We start from the raw sequence: 26,360 nt of genomic DNA, 5'->3' as shown, positions 1-26,360 counted from the left end.
GTATGTACAATCATGTGTCAATTTAAAGGTAAAAAATACCTATGTCTTTTAGATTAGCAGAGAACCCCTAGAGTCTCAGAAATAGACATTGCAAGACACAAGTCTCTTAACCCTAGCAAGTCACACAGCTAGTGGAAGTTTGTTTTAAAGTTCTTATCACGATGCTGTGTGGTTTCCAATGCCCACAAAGCAACATTTCAGTTATCTTACATATTCCTTTCAAACATCCACAGTAAGAACACAGGAAAATAGGTCTGAGGAGGGGATGGCTTGTCCAAGGTAATCTAGCCAATCACATGAACATATCTTTTATGTTTACAAATTTGTCCTTATGACACTGCCAAGAATCAAGAAGATAATTTTAGTATCAAGAAATATGAGCTAGGCAACCAGAAGGCCTCTGACAAGGTCTCAAAGGGTAAAGCTCAGGATCCAGGTTTGATAACCTAATTTAAACCTGCCTATGAAACTCTTCACCACTGTTACCAATTCTGAGCCCAGAAATAAAAAAATACATCTAGAAATGCCTCAGACTACCATTCAAACCTCTTCTAAATCAAGTCCCAACCTACCCATTCAGTGTGCTATCCCTCAGACTCCCATGCTTAACCTTTACTGGCTGATTCACACAGGGCCCCAAAACACAGCATTTTCTTGTCTTTAGGCTTTTGCTCATCCTGTAGCATGTTCTATTCTCACTGGTCTCTGTCTTCCTCATCAAGACCTGATTTAGTGTTTACCTTCTCTGAAAGTCAGCCTTGAGAGAGGCTTCATCTTTGGTTCTCATATTGCCCATGCGTCTCTATGTAGCAACAGTTTTCTTTACCTAACTAGACTGTGGGTTCCTTAAAGATGGAGCCTGGATCCCTGAGATCTACTGACTGTTCATCTCAGGCTCTGGTATAGAGGACACTTGTTCAGTGTCCATGTTCACACTCTACATCTCTCTGCTGCAGATGAGATAAACATGGCGACAAGAAATCCCAGTTCACCATGGTAGGTATTATAACAGCTTTCAGGGAAATGGATGGGGTAGCTGGTTTGTCTGAGGTAAAAAGTGGCATCTAAGAAAGTTTTAAAACATTGGGATGGAATAGAATAAACTATGAATTTCCCTCTAAAAGGTTTAATGCTTTAGTTATAGACACAGGGTTCACTCAGCATCAGATTCACACTCAAGGCTAAAGGTTGAACCACAAATTTTAAAGCGGGACTATCTCTAGGGAAGAAAACCATGAAGTGTGACTTTTGAAGACCCGTAGAGCCTGCTCTACCACCTCCAAGTACAGAGTGTGGGAAGGAATCTCATTTAAAGCATCAAAAAAGTATATATGGGCAATAAAATCATAAATGGGGTCTCCATATTGGTAAGCCTTGAAATGTGTGGTTGTGAATGCATTTGTTACAGCTAGAAGGCTGACAGATGGTTGATCACATGCTTATGGGCTACATTCATGGATGAGTACATATCAGTACTTCTGTGGCCCATTGCTCCTCTATTTTCAGACTCACAGCTGGTCTGCAAAGCTCACTGCATTCTAGTCATAAGAGCAGCCCTTCATTGACCATAGTCAGTCAGGAAGGAGCGCACGTAGAGGGTTATGGGTGGTACTACCTGTGGATGCCACATAAAAGGGAAGAGCACTAATCTCAGCCACAGCATGAAAGTCCTGAAGTGTCTCCAAAGAGTTCTGGGTTCTGCCTCCCTTACCCCACCCTTTCTTTATCATCAGGCCAGACCTCTGAGAGAAGCAGGCTAGGGGTTTTAATTTGTATTTTACTAAGGTGTCCATTGACAGCCCGAGAAACTAAAGAACTTGTCAAAGTTTCATAATAAATCAACTCTACTTCCTATACTAGAAGAGAAGTCAGAGATACAGTCTCTATTGTTCATCTAAAATTATACTACATACTGGAAGCTAGGCTGGGTGGACCACACAATCACAGCCAGTCTGGGATACATAGAAAGTTTCAGGTCACTATGGGAATCATAGTCAGGCCCTATTTCCAAAATTAAAGGAAATAAAATGAAAATTGGAATTTCAAAGATAGCAGGGGATTGCCCTATAGGCCAGTGTCCTACAAAGTCAAGTACAACGGCATTTTAAAATACTGACAGATAGACATCATCTTTTCCCAACTCTCCCATTTCCTTTAATATAGCTCAATAAAACTCCTATGCAAAGAAAAACTTCCCAAGAGCCTGAAGCACGGATTTTGATCTGTGAAACACCTGTCTACTTTTCCTTTTTTCTCACCTACCTGTTCTCTTAGATGCTTTTTCTTCCATCTCTAATAATCCAATGGCTCTCCTGCATTTACAGACCCCCAAAGCAGGTCCAGTGAGTGGCATCAAATAGGAAACCCGGAGATATCCGTTGGTTCCTGGGAAGGCTGAGGAAGAGCCCTTGTTAAGGGGTGTGTGCAGTGTTGAAATATTAGCTGCTGTAGCTGCCAAAGAAGTTCCTGAGCCACCCAGAGTCTTTTCTCTTCAGTCCAACCATGTGTTCCCCTTGCCCCAAAGGTCAGTACTAATATTAACAAGTCGCTGGAGAATGGGGAAATTAAAACCAGCTATTGAGGTGAGGAAGAACTGGATTTCCTTGGGGCTGAACTTCATATCTGACTTCAGTGCAGTATGGGCAAAATCCCTTGCTTGAAAGCAATCTGGCAACATGAGGAAAAATGTTCATTTCCCTTGTCCTAGTTAACCCACTCTTGGGATTTGCTACTTAGCCAGCAACTCCCAAAGCACGGAAAAGCTCAAGACACAGACTTTTCTTAATTGCAGAGCTTTTTTCTGACAGCAATAACTAGTAACCTTTAAGTCCTCTGGGGGTAGGTAAGCAGCCCACTGTGGTTCTTCTGAAGCCACAGAAGATGATGGCTCTAAGGCTGTGAAATCTGAGGTGTGTTCCAGTGTGAATAACTCTGCAGCAACTTTCAGTAAAATATCTAAGTGGAAAGTTATACTTTTCCCTGGAAATTGAGCTATGCCTGTTAATTCTGTTTCTGTGCTCTAAAAATGAGTCAAGAACCCATTGCAACTGCCCTGTTTATAGCCAGCCATCTGTGAAATACTTATTCCCTTAACGTACATGTTGTGTCAAAGATGGCCACTGCATTCAGCCTTTTGGCAGTCTAGGGACAAGAGAAATCAGGGAGTTGTACATTGTAGCAAATGCTGTGACAGAATGGACCAGAGTGTAGTGATGCCCACAGGAAAATATTTAAATGCAGAGTTGTGTGGACATAAAATATCAATTAATAAAGAAACCCAATTGTTTACCTGATTAAGAAGGGTTTAAATCTTGGTTCTACCACTTCTGTGAGACTGAGACGAATTAACTCAACTTCTACTTAGCTTCCGCGCCTTTTCCTGGTTTATCCTAAGAATGAAAGGACACAATGTAGACGGGAAAACCTTCGCTGCATTGGGAGACAATATTATTCTGAAGCTTAAATTTTCCAGGCCTTAATTTTGCTCATCTGAGAAATGGAGCCAAATCCAAGTATGAGCTCTGTCTCATCCTTTACATGCCACGAGAGCCAAGACAAATATGGCTATACAGGGAAGCTTTGAGGTAGTCTCCTGCCTCCAGACTCAATAAAAACAGAGGCCAGCCTCCTAAGCCTTACCCTAGTAGCTAGGTTTTTAACTGCCCAGTCTTTCAACTGAGAAAGTTCCCTTTGCCCCTGCCCACAAGACTCCAGGGGCAGAGGCCCCTCAGCCACCGCCAGGGGCCGCTCACTTAAACTGGAGTTGTGTCTCGGTGGGGGGCAGGACTTCAGCTGAGTTTGTTTCCCCAGAGGCCCGCCCTTGGCAAAGTGCCAGATCCCATCTGTAAGTAACCTGATGCGACAAGGGGACTTTTGTGTCGAGAAAAGCAGTCAGACTCGGGCGTCCAGGCCAGCGTGAGGCCAGAAGAAAAGGAGCCCAACCAGGGACGCGCTTCTCACCAGTCACTCTTCCCAGGTTTTGGACTGGGTCTTGTTACGTTGCCCAGGCTGGCCATGAACTCATGACTGCCTCTGCCTGAGTTTCCTGAGCATTGGGGTTACAAGCTTGGACGACCAAGCTCGGTTTTCCTAGGGCTTCCACCTCAGTTCCGTCTCCCGCCTGTGAGAACTGAACTCGAAGCCCCGCCCTGCGTGCGTCCTGCCGTCGCAGGGGCGGGGGGAGGAGGAGCGAGACTAGAACGCCTGCGCGAACGCGTGCGGAAGGCGGGGACCCAGCTCACTTCCGGGCGGCAATGAATTTCCGCGCTTAAGCTCGCCTTACTGTTTACCAAAATGTTGCGCGTGGTAAGCTGGAACATCAACGGGATCCGGAGTCCCCTGCAAGGACTGACATGCCAGGAACCCAGCAACTGTCCTACGGCCTTACGACGCGTTTTGGACAAGTTGGATGCTGATATTGTCTGTCTCCAGGAGACCAAAGTGACCAGTAAGTATTCGAGGATCCAAGGCCTCTACCATGTTTTCTTCCTGCTAACGTTTGCTCCCTGCTCCACCTCATTTCATTTTTTCTTTACTCATACTTAGAATCCTGCCCTTGTACCCACCTGAAAGTACGGATCGCTTTCCTCTTAAAGACCGCCACCCCAGCTAGAGTCCCTGTTTCCCACTCCTGGCCTACTTTCCCGCCCCCTCTAGCGCCACAGCTCCGTGCATTGAATTTTCTCCTTCCGTGCTCCTAAGCCATATTCCTCAATTCTCCATTCCTGCTCCCACCTCAGTCCTTTAATTCCCACCTAATCTTTGCCCTCAGCCTAGACTCCCCTTTTCATAGTCCTAAATCCTCTTTTCTCTTCCACCTCAGAGCCTCAGATTCCTGTTTCATGTCTAACCCCAAACTTAGACGTCCGAATCTCTTCAACTATCATCCCCAACTTATATTCCTAATTCCCTCTCCTACCCTCACTTCAGATCCCCAGTCTCCTCTCTCCAGGCCTCTCATCACCTAGACCACAAGGCTTAGCTCTGATTGGCTCTGCTCAGATCTCCCTGCCTCCCCATCTAATCTGAATATCATTTCCCTTTCTGGCCTTTCCATCTTTCCAGCTCCTCTCATCATAAACACTTCTTTTCCCTCCTCCCAGTTACAGCTGGGATGTATGCCAGTAATTAGCTTGTAACTGTAATTCCAGTCTTTCATGGGTCCACAGTGCTACTTTTACCTCTGACTTGATATTACATTTGTTTTGCAGGAGACGTACTGACAGAGCCCCTGGCTGTTGTTGAGGGCTATAACTCCTATTTCAGCTTCAGCCGCAGCCGTAGTGGCTACTCTGGTAAATGGGTTTTTCTGGGGTATTTAATTAAGTTAGTGCTGGTGATGAAGGCAAGCAGCAGAAAAGTGGTTTGGTATTTCATGCGAAGGTAATGGGTTTCAACTTTTCATCTTCAGAGCTAAAGCAGCATAATCTGAGGTTGCATACAACCTAATGTTCATGTGCCAAATGACCCATTTGGCCCTCAGAAGTACAATAATGCCATGGTTAATTGTGTGAGACTGGAACTGAACTGCTAGGGTTCAAGTCATGGCTTACTTCCTAGCTATGGATTCTCTGGCAAGTTATTTTACCTTTGTATCTCAGGTTTCCCACCTAGAAAACGAGAGCAATGCTTACTTTCTAGGCTGTCACATGGATTTAGACAGTCATGCATGGGATAATACTAATAGCCAGTATTTTATCAGCACTTGCCATGTATCTGTGTAAAATGTATTATTATTGTTCTTATAAAGTATAACATTATTCTGTGGCCTCTTTAGATGAAACCGAGGCCTCAGGGTATGGGTTAGGTGCTTCAGCTTCTCCAGAGCCATATATGGCCCTTGAGTTAGGAGGATTGTTCATACATTTAACAAAGATAACCAAAACTATTCCTTGTATGGGGACATTTGGAGTGGGACAGGCTATACAGTACTGTTGTGACTGCCAGTCCCGTTGAGAATACTGTTGTCTGTTCCCAGGTGTGGCTACCTTTTGTAAAGACAGTGCTACCCCAGTGGCTGCTGAAGAAGGCCTGAGTGGTGTGTTTGCCACCATGAATGGGGATGTTGGTTGCTATGGAAACATGGATGAGTTCACCCAAGAGGAACTCCGGGTTCTGGATAGTGAGGGACGGGCCCTCCTCACACAGCATAAGATCTGGTAATAGCCCATATCCTCCTACTACAGACCATCTCTGGTTCTAGTCTTAGTGTCCAGAATATAAGCCCAACTTATAGGTATGCAACTGCTATAGAAAAGTTCCCGAACTTGCCTTCCTGCACTGTAGTACTAGCTCGGTTAAGTGATCCTGGCAAATAATCTTCTTTCTGAGCCTTTTGTTCCCCTCTCTAGACTAGCCTGGGAGTACAGCTCTAATTACCACAGGTTACTCGGAAGGAGCTTAGCCAGCACAGAACTCATTGCCCCAAATTGATTTCTTTCTGGGTATCTTTGTGAATGGCAGTATTATCGCCCAGTTTTCATGGGTACTATGCCCTCCTTGCCTCAGACAGAGTCCATCCCCAAGACCTGCTCATGCCTTCCCTTTTTCTTCTGTCTCACGGACAGCCATTAACTGGAAGCTGCATGGTGTGGCTATGGAAGGAGAATCTTGAAACTAACCTGTTGCGGGGGGTGCTCGTTTCTCCTCAGCACATCGGAAGGGAAGGAGAAGACCTTGACCCTCATCAATGTGTACTGTCCACATGCGGATCCTGGGAAGCCTGAGCGGTTGTCCTTTAAGATGCGTTTTTATCGCCTGCTGCAGATCCGAGCAGAAGCGCTCCTAGCCGCTGGCAGGTACTGTAAATCTAGGCAGCCGGTCTTGGTTAAACTGATGATCTTGGTGACTGACCTTGTGCAGTGCTCCATAAAAGGACATACAAGTTCCTTTACAGTCTGGTTTGGAACACTGTCATGCTGACCTAAACAGGCATGGCTGTCTTAAGAACTGTGAGGACAGTGTCAAGTGACACGAACACGGGTTTTGTACTCTGAGCAGTTTTTCTGGCTCTTCGCTCACCATAAGCCTCGAGGGCAGCTCTGCTCCATGCTCTCCTTTGTCAAACGCCTGTGGGAATCCCTTCCGCACAGAAGAGTTTTGAGAAGAAAATGAGGTGAGGGTGGTAGTGTGTTAGTTCCAAGGCTAGCCGGGGAAAAAGTGAGAGTAGAGTAGCATAATGAAAGGGCGCTTCTTCCTGGGATAGTGGCTGAGCTCAGCTTTGAAGGAGGAGAAAATTGCCATTAGCGATCACTGAAGCATTCAGAGTTTTTGGAACAGTGTCAACTTTGCTGCTCAGAATTTGGTTCCTCATGTGTGAGAAGCATCTTGAATGTGTCAAGAGGGAAGAATGGAAGAGGCACACTGCTGTGAGTAATTCATAGCAAAAGGCTCTAGGTGAGAGGTTGCCTGTCTTGGGCTTTCAGGCCTGGGAAAAATGTATGTGGAGGGCCAGGCGGTGGTGGCGCACGCCTTAAATCCCAGCACTCGGGAGGCAGAGGCAGGCGGATCTCTGTAAGTTCGAGGCCGGGCTGGACCGATAGCCTCCAAAACAATACAGAGAAACCCTGTCTCGTAAAACCAAAAAAAGAAAGAAAAAATGTATGTGGAACTCCTCATTCTTGAATGTGCAGATGACAATCCCCCCAATGTGTTTTTCAGTCATGTGATAATCCTGGGGGATCTGAATACAGCCCATCGACCTATTGACCACTGTGATGCCAGCAGTCTGGTAAGTCTTCCTCTGAACCCTAGGCCACATTCTGGTTCTGTTCACCCAGCCAACCAAAACTGGGGGTTTGGCACCAGTGGTAGCTTACTTTATGGAAAAATAGTACTTGGTTTGAATATATCCTCTTTTTCTTCTTTCTTTCTTTCTTTCTTTCTTTCTTTCTTTCTTTCTTTCTTTTTTGGTTTTTTGAGACATGGTTTCTCTGTGGCTTTGGAGGCTGTCCTAGAACTAGCTGTTGTAGACCAGGCTGGCCTCGAACTCTCGAACTCACAGAGATCTGCCTGCCTCTGCCTCTGCCTCCCAAGTGATGAGACTAAAGGTGTGCGCTACCACCACCCGTGTATTTTTGTTGTTTTGTTGGTTTTTTTCTTTTTTGGTCTTTTTTCATTCTGAAATTACATGTAATAATTGCATGTATTTTATGGAGTATGATGATATATATACATATATATATATATTCTTTCTGGCTAAAAAGTAGTGTATTGTGTATATGTGTATTATATTTTTCCTTATTTGTTCATTAATGAACACGTGTATCTTGGCTGTTGTAAATGATACTGCAGTGAACATGGGAGTACAGATGTTTCGTGGTCATACTGATTTCATTTTCTTTGTATAGATACTGATAGTGGGTTTTCTGGATCATGAGGTAGCTTTTATTTCTTGTCTTTGAAACTAGCCATGCTAGCAAGACTGAGAGGAACATGCTGTCTATTGCACTGGATATGGTTCACATTTCTCTGATATTATGTCATATGTATATTGGCCACTTGTATATCCTTTTTGAGAAATGTTTATTTAGATTATTTACCAATTTTTGACTTGTTTTTTGCAATAAGGTTTCTCTGTATAGCCCTGGCTAGTCGAGAACTCGCTCTGTAGACCAGGCTGGCCTCAAACTCAGAGGTCCACCTGTCTCTGCCTCCCAAGAGCTGGGATTAAAGGTGTGGGCCACCATACCTGGCTTTACTGATTTTTCAAACAGACCTATTTTTTAAGATTCATTTTACATATATGTGTGCTCTATCTGCATGTACGCATTTATGCCAGAGGTGGACACCAGATCTCACAATAAATGATTGTGAGCCACCGTGTGGTTGCTGGGAATTGAACTCAGGACCTAGATAAGCATTCAGTGTTCTTAACTGCTGAGCCATCTTTCCAGCCCCCAATCAAACCTTTTTTTTTTTTTTTTTTTTGGTTTTACAAGACAGGGTTTCTCTTTATTGTTTTGGAGGCTGTCTGTCCAGCCTGGCCTGGAACTCAAAGAGATCCGCCTGTCTCTGCCTCCCGAATGCTGGGATTAAAGGCGTGCGCCACCACCGCCCGGCTCAAACCTATTTTTGTTATTCAGTTGTTTGAGCTCCTTGTATGCTCTGGATATTAATCCCCATCAGATAAGTAGTTTGAAAATATTTTCTCTTGCTCTATAGTTGTGTTTTCGCTCTATCAGTTGTTTCCTTTACTATGTAGAAGCTTCTTAAATTTTATATAGTCCCACTGAAATACTATTCTAAAATATGTATGAAGTTTTGTGTTTCATTCAATAGACAGTACTGACCTTATCTTGGCCTGCCTCTGGCTGATGTGCTGAAGGACAATCCAATCTAGCTCATGGCCCCTAAACCTTCAGTATGTGAATGTGCCATAGATACATTGCTGTCCAGTTCTAGAGTGGTGTCTTCATGACTGAGGTGGCTTCCCTAGGAAGCAAGAGTAACCCAAAGATGGAATTCCTAGGCAAGCAAAGACATCTGTGAGATAGCTAAAACTAGCTAAATCTTTAAAGGTTAGTAGAACCTTTACGATGTGGAGAACTTCAAGTCTCAGCCTTTTTAGAGTGTCATAGGAAGTGAGTGGCAGGAGGTGGGGAGGCAGAGTCCTTTGCGGGCATGAAGAAGATTTTGAGGGCAGTTTTCCTGTTTGCAAACCACCCTTTTACCTCTGTGATACAGAAAAGGCATTGAGGCCAGGCATTCGAGGTGCTTTCTGGTTACTGCCCTGTCTCTGTTTCTATGCTCAGTATCTCTGCCCACTCTTTTCACTCCAGACATATATAATTCCCCTACCCACTACAAAAGCTCATTTCATTCTAGCTCGTTTCACTCTCACCAAATAGGCAGCAATCCCTTCTCTTCTTTTTTCTTATACGAGCCTCTTACTCCCTCTAGGCCAATGTTTCCTTAACCCTTCACTGCATATTAGAGCAAATGTATCAATACCTTAATACTGCATGGAAACAATAGAATCAGAATGTCTTAGGTGTAGAGTCATGGTAATGGTTTGTTGAAAAGTCCTAAAGAGACTTTATTACACATACAAGCTTAAGAACCACTACCTTAGAATATATATGAAACTTCTCATCTTGCCCATCCTCATAGAAATGACTGCTGTGCTAGAAAAGTAAGGTGCCTGTTTTTCCTCTGCTCTCATACTGTAAGAACCAACAGAAGACTCCTGTGAACTCAAAAGTTGTGGGGATTGCTCCGTGCCTCCAAGCAAGCAAGCAGCTCTTCATCTGTAGACATCAGCTAGTTGTCCTTTAATACTGTTCAGTTATGACTTGTCTGCCTCAAGCATGGTCATATTTCACATGTTGAGGACTACTTTCCAAGACTGTCACTTCAGACCCAGTCACCTCTGGAGCCTCTAAGCTATACATTGGAATTCACACGACCTCATCCATATGGTAACTTAATTTACTAGGGCAAAGCAAGTACTCAGACAGCCACTATAACTTACATCTACTGATTAGCCTAAAGAATATTTGAAATGATACAAATAGACAAACGAAGAAACATATGCAGAGGAAGGTCTAGAAAGACCATAAGTGCCCAGCTTCCATTGCTGTGGTGTTGGGTGGGCCACTCTCCCAACACATGGATGAGTTGTTTGCCTTCTTACAACTCTGCATGTTGAGTTGTCCATAAGTTCTGTGAACCTTGCTTTTGTGTTTATGAAGACTTCACTACAAAAGCATAAATGCTGAATGTGGGATATGAAAAGCCATCCAGGCCTGTGCCAGGTTTTCATCATTCCTCCCTCAATGGCTCAAGCATGCATCCTCTGGAGGAAGGAACTTTTATTTTTTGCATAATATATTCTGATCATGGTTTCCCCTCCCTCATCTCCCAGATCCTCTGCTCTTCCCAACCCATACAGCTTCATGTCTCCTTTCTTTCTCTCTCTCTTTAGAAAACAAAGAGAAAAAAGAAAGAGCTGTAGAGAGAGGGGAAGAAAGGAGGGAGCAACCATAAAAACACAATATGGAAAACCATAATATGTAAGCAAAAGACCAGTAAGGTTAAAAAAAAAACGGATGCTCAGACAAGGATGTACAAAAGTACCATTGTGTTTCGTGTTGGCCACCTACTGGTTGGCATGGGACTTGCCCTTCAGCGTGTTTAACATATCCAGTGAGACTCAGTTGGAGAAAACTAATTTTTCCTTTGTGAGCAGTTGTCTATTGTAGATAGCTTTGTGGTTAGAAATGGAATCATGCTAATTTCCCACTTTCAGCGCTGGAGCCCATTTGGCTTGGAACTGTACAGACCCTGTCCAAGCTGCCCCAGTCTCTGAGTTCATGTGTGTGTTTGGATGGCATTGTTTCCTTGCTGTCTTCCATCACCTGTGGCTCTTAATGCTTTCTTCTTCTCTGAGTCCTGAGGAGAAGGATTTGATGAAGACACCCCATATAGGACTTGAATATTCTAAAGTCTGTCACTCAAGACATTGCCCACTTGTGTATTTGCTCCCATTTTTCTTCCCATGGAAGCTCCTCTGAGGATGGCTGAGTAAGACACTGATGGGTATAACAGTATAGGAATCATCATATTTTTACATTCCTTTAGCAAAACAATGGTATTCGTTTTTCCTTAAGTCCCTGACCATCTAGTCTCAGGTTCTTGGCCCCAAGGTGGTGTCAAGCATGGGTTGAGTCTTAGGGAGTATGTCATAAATCTAGTCAGAGAGTGATTGCTTATTCCCAGGACTTTTGTGCTACAGTTGTAAAAGTGTATCATGCATGCAGGTCGCCATTGTTTATCAAAGGATTTATAGCTGAGTTGATGCTTACCTTTATCCTTTGATAGTGGGCAGAGTACCAGCTTTGGTTAGGAATTAGTTTGACTTTTTGTGTTCAGGGAGATATGTTTATGTTGTCTTTGGCAGTACTGCTTAACAATCAATTTGTGGAGAGCAATCAATAGCCTTGGGAATAGCCTGAATTGATTGAGGGTTTCTGTGGGGCTCATTTGACCAACAATTCAACTATATGTAATTCATTCCTGGTAATGGAGGTTTCAATCAGTACAAAGAGATGTCATAGAACAATTTTTAGACTCAAAGAGTTTTGGTTATTTGCTTTGATATTGTGGAAGTTTGAATGTAACTGGCCCTCATAGATTCCTAGAGAGTGGCACTCTCAGGAGGTGTGGCCTTGTTGGAGGAAGTATGGTCTTGTTGGAGGAAACTGGATGACACAAGTCTTTAATCTAGACCTTGATGCTGGAGGGCACATCTTTAATCTGGACCACACCATCTGTTGGAAGTGTGTCATTTTGGGGGTGGGGTTTGAGGTCTTTTTTCTCAAGCTTCACTCAGGGTGACAGTCAACTTCCTATTGCCTCTGAGTTAAGATGTAGCACTCTCAGTTCTAGCCTGCATGCTACCATACTCCCCATGTTAATGGACTGAAACTCTGAACTGTAAGCAAGCCACCACAATTGAATGTTTCCTTTGTATGAGTTGCCGTGGTTACGATCCTTACTGCAATAGTAAACCCTAACAAAGACAGATATCACTGAGGGTGCTCTGGAGTATGAATTCAAAGAGCTTGCCTTTTCTTTCCATTTTTAAAATTTAAGTTAGAAACAAGCTTGTTTCACATGTCAATCCCAGTTCCCTCTTCCTCCCCTCCTCCCCCGCCCTCAGCACCAGCCCCCCTAGTTCCCTACCCAAAATCCACTCTGATACCTAGGGAGAGTGAGGCCCTCCATGGTAGATCTCCAGAGTCGGTCATTTCATCCAGGGCAGGGCCTAGGCCCTCTCACAAGAGTCCAGACTGAGAGAGCATCATTGTGGGAAGGGCACCCAGAGTCCATTTGTATGCCAGGGTTAGGTACTAACCAAGGCCCCATAGATTATCTAGGCCTCCTCACTGACACTCACATTCAGGGGGTCTAGGTTAGTCCCATGCTTTCCACACAGCCATCAATCTAGGGTCTAAGAGCTCCCCCCTTGTTCAGGTCAACTGTTTCTGTGGGTTAAACCAACCCAGTCTTAACTCCTTTGCTCATCATTTCCCCCTTTCTGTCACTGAAACTAGCCCAGTCTTAATTCCTTTGCTCATCACTCGCTTTTTGTCACTGAATTACAGGAGTTCATTTCAGTGTTTAGCTGTGGGTGTCTGCCTCTGCTTCCATCAGTCACTGGATGAAGGTTTGTTGTTGTATTGCTCTAGCTAGAACTTCAAGTACAATATTGAAAAGGTATAGTGAGTTAACAGCCTAGTCTTGTTCCAGAATTTAGAGGAATTACGTTGAGTTTCTGTCCATTTAGTTTGATGTTGGCTGTTGGTTTGCTGTATATAGCTTTTATTATGTTAAGGTAAGTTCCTTTTATCCCAGATCTCTTCAAGACCTTTATCATGAAGGGGTGTTGGATTTTGTCAAAGCCTTTTACAGCATCTAGTGAGATGATCATGTGATTTTTGTTTTTAGCTTGTTTATATGGTGGATTACATTAATGGATTTTCATATGTTGAACCATCCCAGGATCCCTGGAATGAAATCTACTTGTTTTTGGTGGATGAGTTTTCTGATGTGTTCTTGGATCTGATTTGCCAGTATTTTATAGAGTATTTTTGCATCGATGTTCATGAGGGATATTGATTTGAAGTTCTCTTTCTTAGTTGTGTGGCTTGGGTATCAAGGTTATTGAAGTCTCATAGAAAGAGTTTGGCAAAGTGCTTCTATTGCATGGAATACTTTGAGAAGAAATGGTATAAGCTGTTCTTTGAATTTCTGGTAGAATTCTGCACTGAGGCCATGTGGCCCTGGGCTCTTTTTAGTTGGCAGACTTTTGATGACTGCTTCTATTTCATTAGGGGTTATAGATCTATTTAAATTACTTATCTGTTCTTGATTTAATTTTGGCAAGTGACATCTATCCAGAAAATTGTCCATTTCCTTTAGATTTTCAAATTGTGTGGAGTACAGGTTTTCATAGTATGACTTGATGATTCTCTGAATTTCCTCAGTGTCCGTTGTTATGTGCCCCTTTTCATTTCTGATTTTGTTAATTTGCATGTTCACACTCTGCCATTTGGTAAGTTTGGATAAAGGTTTGTCTATCTTGTTGATTTTCTCAAAGAACCAACTCTTTGTTACATTGATTCTTTCTATGGTTTTCCTAGCTTCTACTTTATTGATTTCAGCCCTCAATTTGATTATTTCCTGGCGTCTACTCCTGGGTGAGTTTCCTTCTTTTTGTTCTAGAGCTTTCAGTTGTGCTGTTAATTCTCTAGTGTGATTATTCTTCGGTTTATTTCTTCTTTGACTGAGGAGTGGTGCAATTGTGCATTATTCAATGTCCATGATTTTGTAGGGTTTCTGCAATTTGTGTTGTAGTTCAATTCTAATTTTAATGTATGGTGGTCTGATAAGGTACATGGATTTATTCCAATGTTTTTGTACCTGTTAAGGTTTGAAATGTTGCCAAGTATGTGATTGATTTTTGAGAGGGTTTCATGTGCTTCAGATAAGGTGGTGTCTTCTTTTTTTGGGGGGGGGGTTTGAACGTTCTATAGATGTCTGTTAATCCCAGTTGGGTCATAACTTCTATTAGTTCCTTTGCTTTTTTGTTAAGTTTCTTTCTGGTAGTCCTGTCTAGCTGTGAGTGTGGGGTGTTAAAGACTCCCACTATACGTTTGTGGGGCTTTATATGTTATTTGCGTTTTAATGATGTTTCTTTTACGAACATGGATGCCTTTGCATTTGGAGCATAGATGTTCAGAATTGAAATTTCATCTTGGTGGATTTCTCCTTTGATGAGTATGAAATGACCTCCTTCATGTCTTTTGATTGATTTTATTTTAAAATCTAATTTGCTACTCCGCTTGTTTCTTGGGTCCATTTGATTGGAAAATCTTTTCCCAACCCTTAACTCTGAGGTAATAATGTCTGTCTTTGAGGCTGAGGTGTGTTGCTTGTATGCAGCAGAAGGATGGCTTCTGTCTTCGAATCCATCTTGTTAGCCTGTGTCTTTTTATGAGCAAATTAAGACCATTAATATTGAGGGATATTAATGACTATTGATTGTTGTTTTTTTGTAGCGGAATTATTTGTGGATTTCCACCTCTTTTTTCTTTTGGCTGTTGGTAAGGTGTTTTTCTGGTTGTAGTTAACTCTTTTGGGTTGGAGTTTTCCTTTCAGAACTTTCTGTAGGGCTGGGTTAGTGGATACGTATTGTTTAAATCTAGTTTTGTCATGGAATATCTTTTCTCCATCTATAGTGATTGAAAGTTTTGCTTGGTATAGCAGTCTGGGCTGGCATCCATGGTCTCTTAGTGTTGGTAGGCTATCTATCCAGGACCTTCTGGCTTTCAGAGTTTCCATGGAGAAATTAGGTGTGATTCTGATAGGTTTGCCTTTCTATGTCACTTAGCCTTTTTCCTTGGCTGCTATTAATATTCTTTCTTTATTCTGTATATTCGGGGTTTTTACTATTATATAGCGAAGGGACTTCCTTTTGTGGTCCACTCTATTTGGTGTTATGTAGGCTTCTTGTACTTTAATTGGTATGTCTTTCTTTAAGTTGGGAAAGTTTTTTTCTATGATTTTGTTGAATATACTTTCTGTATCCTTGGGCTGTATTTCTTCACCTTCTTCTATACCTATTATTTATTCTTGGGTTTCATCTTTTTACGGTGTCCCATATTTCCTGGATATTTTGTGTTAGGGATTTGTTGGACTTAAGTTTTTCTATGGTCGATGAATCTATTTCCTCTAGATGTCTACTCTAAGAGAGTATCTCTCTATGTGGATGTTTGTGACTATTGTAAAGGATGAAGTTTCTCTGATTTCTTTCTCTGTCCATTTATCATGTGTATATAGTATGGCTACTGATTTTTGTTTGATTTGATCTTGTATCCTGCCACTTCTCTGAAGGTGTCCATCAGCTGTAAGAGTTCCCTGGTAGAGTCTTTCTGGTCACTTTTGTCAACCATCATATCATTTGCTAATAGTCAAAGTTTGGCGTCTTCCTTTCCAATTTGTATCCTCTTGATCTCCTTTGTTGTTTTACTTAGAATTTCAAGTACAATATTGAAGAGATCTGGAGAAAGTGGACAGCCTTCTCTTGTTCCTGATTTTAGAGGAATCTGGTTGAATTTCTCTCCAATTATTTTGATGTTGGCTTTGGTTTACTATATATTGCTTTGATTATGTTTAGGAATGTTTGTATTATCTGTGATCTCTCCAAGATCTTTATTATGAAGGGGTGTTAGATTTTGTCAAAGGCTTTTTGAGCATCTAGTGTGTTGATCATGTGGTTTTTCTTTTTCAGTTTGTTTATATGGCAGATTACATTGACAGATTTTCATATGTTGAACCATCCCTGTATCCCTGGGATGAAGCCTACTCGATCATGGTAGATGATTTTTCTGATGTGTACTTGGATTCGATTTGCCAGTATTTTATTGAGTATTTTTGCATCAATGTTCATGAGGGATATTGGTCTGTAGTCCTGTTTCTTAGTTGTGTCTTTGTGTTGCTTGGGTATCAAGGTAATTGCAGCCTCATAAAAAGAGATTGACAATGAACCTTCTGCTTCTAGTGTGTGGAACACTTTGAGGCATATTGGTATTATCTCTTCTTTGAATTACTGGTAGAATTCTGCACTGAAACCATATGGCCCTGGGATTCTTTTGGTTGGGAGACTTTTGATGACTGTTTCCATTTCATTAGGACTTATAGGTCTGTTTAAATAGCTTCTATGTTCTTTATTTACTTTTGGTAAGTGATATCCATCCAGAAAATTGTTCATTTCCTTTAAATTATCAACTTTTTTGTAGTATAGGTTTTCAAAGTATGACCTGAAGATTCTTTGGATTTCCTCAGTGTCCATTGTTGTGTCCCCCTTTTCATTTCTGATTTTGCTAATTTGCCATTTTTACTACATTAACCCTATTGATTCATGAGTGTGGCAGATCTTCCCATCTTCAGATACCTTCTTTAATTCCTTTCTTCAGTGACTTGAAATTTTTATCACATAACTCTTTCACTTACTTGGTTAGAGTTACTCCAAGAAACTTTTTATTATTTGAGGCTATTATGAAAGGTGTTGTTTCTCTCATTTCTTTCTCAGTTCATTTGTCATTTGTATATAGGTGGGCTACTGATTTTTGGGCATTGATTTTTGTATCCTGCCACTTTTCTGAAAGTATTTATCAGCTATAGGTGTTCCCTGGTAGAATTTTTAGGGTCACTTATGTATGCTATCATGTCATCTGCAAATAAAGATACTTTGACTTGTTCTTTTCCTTTTTTTAATCCTCTTGATCACCTTCGGTTGTCTTATTGCTCTGAGACTTTAGGAACTATATTGAATGGAGAGAGAGAGAGTCTTGCCCCCATTTGATTTGATGTTCTCTATAGGCTTGCTGTATATTGCTTTTATGTTTTGGTATGTCCCTTGTACCCCTGATCTCTGCAAACTTCTATGATGAAGGAGTGTTGGATGTTGTCAGTGGCCTTTTCTGAATCTAATCAGATGATCATGTGGTTTTTGTCTTCAGCCTGTTTGTGTGGTAGATTATAGTATCCATTTACCTATGTTGAATCATCTCTTCATTGCTGGGCTGAAGCCTACTTGATCATGGTGGATAATCTCTTTGATATGTTCTTTTTTTCTTACATTTTTTATTATATATTTAAATTAGGAACAAGCTTGCTTCCCATGTCAGTCCCAGCTCCCTCTCCCTCCCTTCCACACCCACTCCTCCCCAGCCCCCCACCCAATCCCCACGCCATTCCTCAGGGAGGGTAAGGCTCTCCATGGAGGATCTCTAGAGTCTGTCATTTCCTTCCGGGGAGGCCCCTAAATGTCAAGATTCAGAAAGCATCCTCATTGTGGGATGGGTCGGTCCCCAAAGTCCATTTATGTGCCAGGGATAAATACTGATCTGCTACTAAAAAACCACATAGATTGCCTGAGTCTCCTCACTGACACCCACATTCAGGGAATCTAGATCAGTCCTTTGCTGGCCTCTCAGCCATCAGTTTGGGGTCTAAGATCTCCCCCTTGTTCAGGTCAGCTGTTTGGGTTTTACCAGCCCAGTCTTGACCTCTTTGCTCATCACTCCTCCCTCTCTGTCACTGGGTTCCAGGAGTTCAGTTCAGTGTTTAGGTTGATATGTTCTTGGATTCACTTTAAAAGTATTTTATTGAAAATTTTTGCATCTAGGTTCATAAGGGAAAATGGTCTATAATTTTCTTTCTTTGTTAGATCTTTGTGTGGTTTGGGTGTCATGGTAACTGTGACTCCTAAAAAGACTTAGGCAGTATTCCTTTTGTTTCAATTTTATGGAATAATTTAAGGAATGTTGGCATTAATTCTTTGAATATCTGGTAGAATTCTGTTCTGAATCCATCTTGCCCTAAGGTTTCATTGGTTGGGGAACTTTCAATTGCTTCTTCTGTTGCTTTCACCATTGGCTATGTGTTTATTTAAATTGTTTATCTACCCTAGATTTAAGTTTGGTATTGGTATATATCAAGAAATTTATCTATTTATATTAGCTTTCCCTATTTGGTCCAATGTAGATTTATGTCCTTATGATTCTCTGGATTTCCTCAATATCTGTTGTCATATCCTCCTTTTTATTTGTAATTTTATTAATTTGGATCTTCTCTCATCTTTTGGTTAATTTGGGTAATAATCTACTGATTTTCTCAGAGAACCCACTCTTTGTTTTATTTATTCTTTGTTTTGATTTGTTTGTTTCTATTGGTTTTAGTCCTGAGTTTGATTATTTCTTGCCATCTACTCCTTTTATATGTGATTTCTTTATTCTTGAACTTTCAGGTATTCTATTATGTTATTAGTATGCGATCTCTTGATTGATTTTTTTGGTGTAGGCACTTCGTGCTAGGAACTTACTTCTTAGAACCACATTCTTTGTGTCCTATAAGTTTGGGCATGTTATGTATTCATTATCATCCAATTTTAGAATTTCTTTAATTCTTAGTTGTTTTCAGTCTTGACAGATTTTTTTAATTCAGTAGAGATATGTTTAGTTTCCATAAGTTTGTAATCTTTTCATTGTTATTGATAATCGGTTTTAATCTATAGTAGTCTGATAGGATGCAGCATATTATTTCAATTTTCTTGTTTCTGTTGAGATGTGCTTTGTGTCTGAAAATGTGGTCAATTTGGAGAAAGTTCCATGAGGTGCTGAGAAGGTGTACTCTTCTGTGTTTGCAATACCCTCTCAGTGCATTTTTCCTTTGATTGAGTATGTAATGTCCTTCAATGTCTCTTCTGATTAGTTTTGGTTTGAGGTCTATTTTGTCAGATAATAAAATAGCTACAACTGTTTGCTTTTCAGGTACATTTTCTTAGAATATATTTTCTAACCCTTTACCCTTAGGTGATACCTATTCTTGATGGTAAGGTATGTTTTTTGGATGCAGCAGAAAGTTGGATCTGGATTTCAAATCCAATCTATTAGTCTGGTTTTTTAATTGTAGAATTGAGACCAATAATGTTCAGAGTTACCAATGAGCAGTTACCCGTGGTTATTGATTTCTGTTATTTTATGCTATGGCGTAGATTTTTTCCCTTTTGATTTATTGGTCAGTGATTATCTATTCATGTTTTCTTGGGTGTGGCTAGCCTCTTAAGATTGAAGTTTTCCTTTTAATACCTTCTGTAGAGTTGGTTTGTTGATACATATTGATTAAAGTTGGTTTTGTCATGTCTTTCTTCATCTGTTATGAGTGGAACTTTTGCTGAGTTTGTAGCACATCTGTCCATGTTCTTCTGGCTTTTAGAGTCTCCATTGAGAAGTCAGGTGTAATTCTAACAGTCCTGCCTTTATATGTTACATGGTCTTTTTCCCTTGTGACTTTTAATATTCTTTCTTTGTTCTGTATCTTCAGCATTTTGATCATTGCATGCAGAGGGGACTTTCTTTTCTGGTCTAGTCTATTTAGTATTCTTCTGTATGTTCCTTGGACTTTCATGGGGGATCTCTTTAGGAATGAGAAATCTTCCTTGATTTTGTTGAAAATATTTTCTGGCCAACGTGATAATGGTGCCCGCCTTTAATACCAGCATTTGTAGGCAGAGGCAGGTGGATCTCTGTGAGTTTGAGGCCAGCCTGGTCTGCAGAGAGAGTCCCAGGATAGCCTCCAAAGCTACATAGAGAAACCCTATCTCAAAAAACCAAAAACAAAAGAAGAAAGAAAAAATGTTTTCTGTGTCTTTGACCTGGGTTTCCTCTTCTTTCTCTATTGCTATTATCCTTAGATTTGGTCTTTTCATAGTGTTCCAGATATCCTGACTGTTTTGTGTCAGGAAGTTTTTAGATTTACCTTTTTTGACAGATGTATCCATTTATGTCATATGTCTTCAGTGCCTGAGATTCTCACTTCCATATCTTTTATTCTATTGGTTCCTCTTGGAGCTCCTAAATTTTTCATTTCCTGTTTTATCTCAGATGTTTTTTTTATTAGTGATTCTAGTTCTACTTTCATGTCTTGAAGTATATTATTTCATTCCACTGTTTGTGTTTTCACATTAAGGGATTTATTTATACCATCTTTAAGGTACTTAAACATATTCATAATAGCTATTTTGAAGTTTTTCTTTTGGGCTTTAGTTACATTACATTTCTCATAGTCTACTATAGTATAGTTACTGGATCTGGTGGAGCCACACTGTCCTGGGTGTTATTATGTTTTTATGTTGTTGTCTAGACATCTGGAATTAAGAAGATTATAATTATAGTTGCTGACAACTGGTTTTGTCTTTTTTGGGTGGGTGTTCCATTCCTTGTTTTCTGTTGCCATCTCTGGATCTTAGAAATGTGTGGTGGCTGTGCATTGCCTGATAGACAGTGTTTCTTCTGGCATTCTGCCACAGTGGGATTCAGAGAGGAATAATGCTGGGCTAGGAGAGGATTCAGGAAAGAACCAAGGGGATACTATTTACAACTAGAGGCAGAGTTCATAGGGAGTTGGGAGGTGCGGTGGGAAGAGGGGATCTATGAAGTAGGTTACAGTAAAGCAAAGAATTATCTAGAAAGACAGGCATGAATGGGCTGGGTTGACCCTGGGTCTGAGCCAAGAGTTGGAGTCTCCAGTGGATGGAGTTAAGGTAGGAGGAGGAGGAACACTGTCAGCAAGTTGTTACCAGGCTGAGGCTGAGAATGAAGAGATTGGGCTGGAGGGATAGCTCAGCTGTTAAAGGCTAGGCTCACAACCAGAAATATAAGAGAATGAAGAGATCACAGCTACAGTGTCATTCACCTAATTGAATTCCTGCCCCATGTGGACATTGCAGTTTCCCAGTAGAAAGTGGTTTTAGGTATTGGGGACTGACATAGGAGAGGGATGGACTTGAAGGGGATGAAGAAAGGGTCCACAGGAAGGAGGCAAACTTTGTCTGCTGAAAAGTTTGGTGAGTCTCCAGGGAACTTAGGCAAAGTAGGAGATTAGGCCCCTGCAAGTGATCTGCTCCAGGGCTGAGGATAGGACTGGAAGAACTGAATGGAGCATAAGGAGGGGAAGATAGCCTGCCTGATTCATAGGCCATTGTGGACATTGGGTTACCAAGTAGAGAGTGTTTCCAGGTATCAGCAGTTGACACAAAGGAGCAGTAATGGGTTTGAAGGAGGGGGCTGAGAGAGTTCACAGGAAGTAGGAGAACTAGGTTTGCCTCAAAGTTTGGGGGGGTCTACAGGGAATGAAAGTGGGATGAGAGGACCATCCCCTGCAAACATTCTTCCGCAGGACTGGGGATGAAGCTGGGAAATTGCAGTGTAGGACAGGAAGGAGAGTGAAGATGGTTACCTGCTTCCCAGGTCAGCATGGCCACTTGGTTCGCAGGTGGAGAGTCTGGAATAAGGGTCTTATGCCCTAAGATCAGGCAAGGGTTTGGACCAAGAGTCTCTCACTGGCTGCATAAAATGTGGGGAGGCGTTAGTTTATATGATCTGCCTTAGGGGGAAGACAAGTTGTAGGATTTGCTATGAGGAGGATGAAAACAAAAACTGTTCAAGAGCATCAAAGGCATGGGTGTGATGATATATTATTTACGATTTAATAAAGCTTGCCTGGGGGTTCAGATTGCAAAGCTAGCCACAAGCCATAGAGATGAGGCAATGGTGATACACACCTTTAATCCCAGGACTCAGAAGACAGGCAGATGGATCTCTGTTAGTTCAAGGTCACACTGACTACACAAAATTGATCCAGTCCTAAAGAGAAACATCTCACACAAAGGTGTTCTCAGCACTTGGGATCACATGCCTTTAATTCCTGCTCTAGAGAGGTGTAAAAGAAAGACGCAAGGGTTCTCATGTAGAGATTTAGTTTCCAGACAGGAAGAGATATTGTCTCTGAGGATTCATGGAAAGAGCATTTCAAGGATTTGTGGAGCCAGGAGCACCCATTCAGTCTGAGGTAGAGGTAAGAGCTAGTGGCTGGCTGCTTTGCTTCTCTGACCATCAGCTTTTTATCTCTCGTGTTACACATGGCCAGTGTTGGCATAGTACGACTCATCCCTGGAGGTATTTGAGAAAGAAGGCGTGGGAGGATTCCCTGATTGGTGTTTAAGAGAGCTACAGAAACCTAGGTGTGGCTCTTAGCAGAACTTGGCATGATCTTATGAAGTGGTGGCAGTGTGGTGAAGATGATAAACACTGTGAAGTGCAAGCTTCTCCCCAGAGCTGCTTTTCTAGTCTACTTGTCTTTCTCTACCCCTTCCCCATAGCCAACCAGGCAGTAGTGTTTGTTCTAGCTCCTCTTTGGCACCATGCTAGTCCAAGTGGCCATCACCTTTTACTTGATGGACAGTGGCAATCTTACCCTACTGGAATCTTCAGTCTGGTGTTCCATGGATCGTTTAGATATTTTGCACAGACCTATCACAGAAGCTGTTCTTTAAGTTGGCAGCCTCCACTACTGAAGATACTATCACATGGGCTTCACATCTTGTTCCCAGATCATTTCCCCAAAGTAAGCATCCGTTGTTATCAGAACTAGATCTACTTTACCCCTAGCATCAGTTCTATCATAAAGCAGCTGTTCTATGAATATGTTGTTGGACTAAATCAATGAGTGTGTGAGTGGGTAAGCTAGATAAATGCATGGTGGTTGAATCAGGGATCAGAGACAAAGGCCACACACAGAATTCCCCCAAGCTCCTAAGGGAGAAGGGATATCAGTGAGGATGTTAACATACATGAGATAAACAAATTGGCATGAAGTGGGGCTCTTAAAGGAATAGTAGAAGTCTTCCAACTCCTTATTTTGGCCTACTACTCTCTAGAGGCAACTGCCTTTCTTGTTTGTTTATTGCAATGAGGTCTTACAATATACTCACAGGGTGGCATCAAATTGATGATAATCATCCTGCCTCAGCCTCCTGAGTGCTGGAATTCCAGGTGTAACCACCGTTCTTGGTTTTGTTTTACAATCTTTTGAAAAGCAATTCTGGGAATTACTTTGATTGAGTAAATGACAGACCTTTAGATTTGTCATGTATGTCAAGGTAAGCATAGTATGGGTTACAGAGAAAGACAAACAGGAACTTCTTAAAAGATTTATTTTGTGGGGAAGGGAGAGAAGGGGAGGGGCAGGAGAACATGAAAGATTGGGAAGGTCGAGTTGGGGGAAGGAAAAAAAGGGAGAGGGAACCATTATGGGGTTAATGAAAAATCTGTTACTAGGGAAATATCCAGAGATCTACATGGATGACCCCAACTAAGAATCTAAGCAATAGTGGAGAGGCTACCTTAAATGCCCTTTCCCTATAATGAGATTGATGGCTACCTTAAATGCCATCCTAGAGCCTTTATCCAGTAGCTGATAGAAGCAGAGGCAGACACCCACAGCTAACTACTGGGCCAAACTCCTGGAGTTCAGTTGTAGAAAGGGAAGAGTGAAAATATGAGCAAAGGGGCCAAGACCATGTTGGGGGAACCCATAGAAACAGCTGACCTGAGCAAGTGGGAGCTCATGGACTCTAGACTCACAGCTGGGGAACCAGCATAAGGCTGAACAATGCCCCCCAATGTGGGTGTCAGCTGAGGGACTTGGGCAGTTTTGGGGGCCACTGGCAGTGGAACCATCATTTATTCCTAGTACATGAACTGGGTTTTTGGATATGACAGACTTTGATGATCCCCCATGGGAGGCCTCACGCACTCTGAGGAGTGGATGGGGGTGGGATGGGGAGATGGGGGGTGGGTGGATGACACCGAGAGGAAACTGGGATTGGTATGTAAAATAAGACTGTTTTAAAAATAAAAATAATTTATTTTTATTTTAAATTATGTGTCTGTGTGGGTGTATCTGCACTTAAGTGCAGGTGTCTACAGAGACCAAGGGGCATTTGATTCCATGGAGTTACAGGTGGTTTTGAGATGTCTATATAGATGCTGTAACCAAATTCAAGTCCTCTGTAAGAACAGTATGCATTTTAACCATTGAGCCTTCTCTCCAAACCTGGGCTTTGATTTCTAACATTATTTATTTAAAAGCTCATGCTTGTCAGAGTTGGAGAGATGGGTCAGCCATGGAGTGCTTAGTCCTCTTACAAAGGATCTAGGTTGAATTCCAAGCACTCACAGGACAGCTCAGAACCATCTGTAACACCAGTTCCTGAGAACTTGACGACCTCTTCTGGCCTTCATGGGTACTGCATGCACATGGTGCACAGATATATAGGGAGGCAAAACACCCATTCACAAAAGTAAATAAAAGAAGAAAGAAAAGAAAATAACCAAAGCCTAGCTCTGCTGGCCTGGCTATAAGACCTTGAACAGGAATCTTCTTTAGGATAACCAAATTTTCTTCTTTGTTAAATGAAGCATTTAGCCTAAATGTCTTCCTGTTTTAAGGATATAGTTTTGGCTTTTCATTCCCTTTCCCTTCCCCAGGAGTGCTTTGAAGAAGACCCAGGGCGTAAGTGGATGGATGGCTTGCTCAGTAACCCAGGGATGGAGACTGGTTCCCACACAGGGCTCTTCATGGATAGCTACCGCTACTTCCATCCAAAACAGGAGAAGGCCTTCACCTGCTGGTCAGTAGTCAGTGGTGCACGCCATCTTAACTATGGCTCTCGACTTGACTATGTGCTGGGAGATAGGACTTTGGTCATAGATACCTTCCAGGCCTCCTTCCTGCTCCCTGAAGTGATGGGCTCTGATCACTGCCCTGTGGGAGCTGTCTTGAATGTATCCTGTGTACCAGCAAAACAGTGCCCAGCTCTGTGTACCCGCTTCCTCCCAGAATTTGCCGGTACCCAGCTCAAGATTCTTCGCTTCCTAGTTCCTCTTGAACAAGAACCTGTGCGAGTTCAGCCAGTCCTGCAGCCCAGCCATCCAACTCAGGTACAGAAGCATCCAAGCAAAGCTCGAATGCACTCAACCAGGTCTCGGAAAAGTCAGGGTGGCTTCAAAAGAAACCAGAGAAACCTGATGAGTTACTTCCAGCCTTCCTCGAGCCTTCCACAACCTTCTCCTGATGTGGAACTACCTAACCTGCCTCGAGTAGGCACTCTTACAATCCCAAAGACTCCAGAAGAGGTGACAGTGGCCACGGTGGTGGAAGAGAAGGCCAAGGTTTCAGAGGCTAAAGATGAGAAAGAAATACGAACATCCTTCTGGAAGTCTATGCTGAGTGGGCCCTCTCCCATGCCTCTCTGTGGAGGCCATAGGGAGCCATGTGTAATGCGTACTGTGAAAAAAGCAGGACCCAACTTGGGCCGCCATTTCTACATGTGTGCTAGGCCACGGGGCCCTCCCAGTGACCCCTCCTCCCGCTGTAACTTTTTCCTCTGGAGAAGGCCCAGTTGAAACAACCGAGGCCTAAGGATGTCTGACATGATTGCCCCATGAACAGGGTCTGATGCCAGGTTCCTGCCTCTGAAAATGCCTTCTCCCCTGAGGTTTCCTTTCTCTTCTCATTTCCCTGCGTTCCTTCCCTTCTTCTAATGCCTCCTCCCTCTTCTTATATCTCTATTTCTTCCTCTTTGTACACATAGGAGCAGGGAACTAATTTTAATCCCTTCTGCCCTTGCTGAACACTATTCATAAATAAATTCCGTGTCTTTGTTTCAGTGTACAGTGTTGAGTGAATATTTTGATGCGTTCTAGAAAGTTGAATCAGGGAGGCTGTCTCAGTCCTAGGCTTTGTGACCTCCCATAGCCCAGTGTGATACTGCCAAAGCAGCATGACAGAGGGAGGAGCTATGGTCCTCATGAAGGGTGAGCTCTGGGGATTATTTGCAACTCTGAATTTGGACCATGAGGAAGGTTGGTACTGTGTGGGTTGTGTATACTTAAACAAGAGCTTTCCAAGTAGTGTGTTCTTCACAAATGGGTCATCAGAGAGAAAGGAGG

The 26,360-nt window shown here is 42.2% G+C and overlaps 2 protein-coding genes across 5 annotated transcripts in view; one reads left to right on the top strand and one right to left on the bottom strand.

Moving 5' to 3' along the window:
* Window positions 1-4,141, bottom strand: part of Pfkfb1 (6-phosphofructo-2-kinase/fructose-2,6-biphosphatase 1) — an 83,335-nt gene extending 79,194 nt beyond the window's left edge. The window contains exons 1-3 of one of the 4 annotated variants that reach the window (XM_040743995.1): window positions 3,961-4,141; window positions 3,290-3,389; window positions 2,263-2,394 (exon numbers count right to left, since the gene is read on the bottom strand). In XM_040743995.1, the coding sequence (XP_040599929.1) occupies window positions 2,263-2,353 (91 nt within the window). In that variant the 5' untranslated portion in view covers window positions 2,354-2,394; window positions 3,290-3,389; window positions 3,961-4,141. Of the gene's footprint in view, window positions 1-2,262; window positions 2,592-3,289; window positions 3,390-3,960 lie in introns of those variants that run through there. The other 3 variants (XM_040743992.1, XM_040743994.1, XM_040743993.1) reach the window with 3 other exon arrangements.
* A 70-nt stretch (window positions 4,142-4,211) lies between these two features.
* Window positions 4,212-26,077, top strand: Apex2 (apurinic/apyrimidinic endodeoxyribonuclease 2). The gene is made up of 6 exons (XM_040743990.1): window positions 4,212-4,447; window positions 5,211-5,294; window positions 5,978-6,158; window positions 6,651-6,797; window positions 7,660-7,729; window positions 24,897-26,077. Exons 1-6 carry the CDS (start codon window positions 4,294-4,296, stop codon window positions 25,812-25,814), a joined length of 1,554 nt encoding a protein of 517 aa, XP_040599924.1. The 5' UTR covers window positions 4,212-4,293; the 3' UTR covers window positions 25,815-26,077.
* Window positions 26,078-26,360: the final 283 nt, after the last annotated feature.

Source organism: Mesocricetus auratus, unplaced genomic scaffold (assembly GCF_017639785.1).
Source record: "Mesocricetus auratus isolate SY011 unplaced genomic scaffold, BCM_Maur_2.0 Super-Scaffold_100003, whole genome shotgun sequence".
Lineage (NCBI taxonomy): Eukaryota > Metazoa > Chordata > Mammalia > Rodentia > Cricetidae > Mesocricetus > Mesocricetus auratus.
This window is presented reverse-complemented; position numbering and strand designations above follow the sequence as displayed.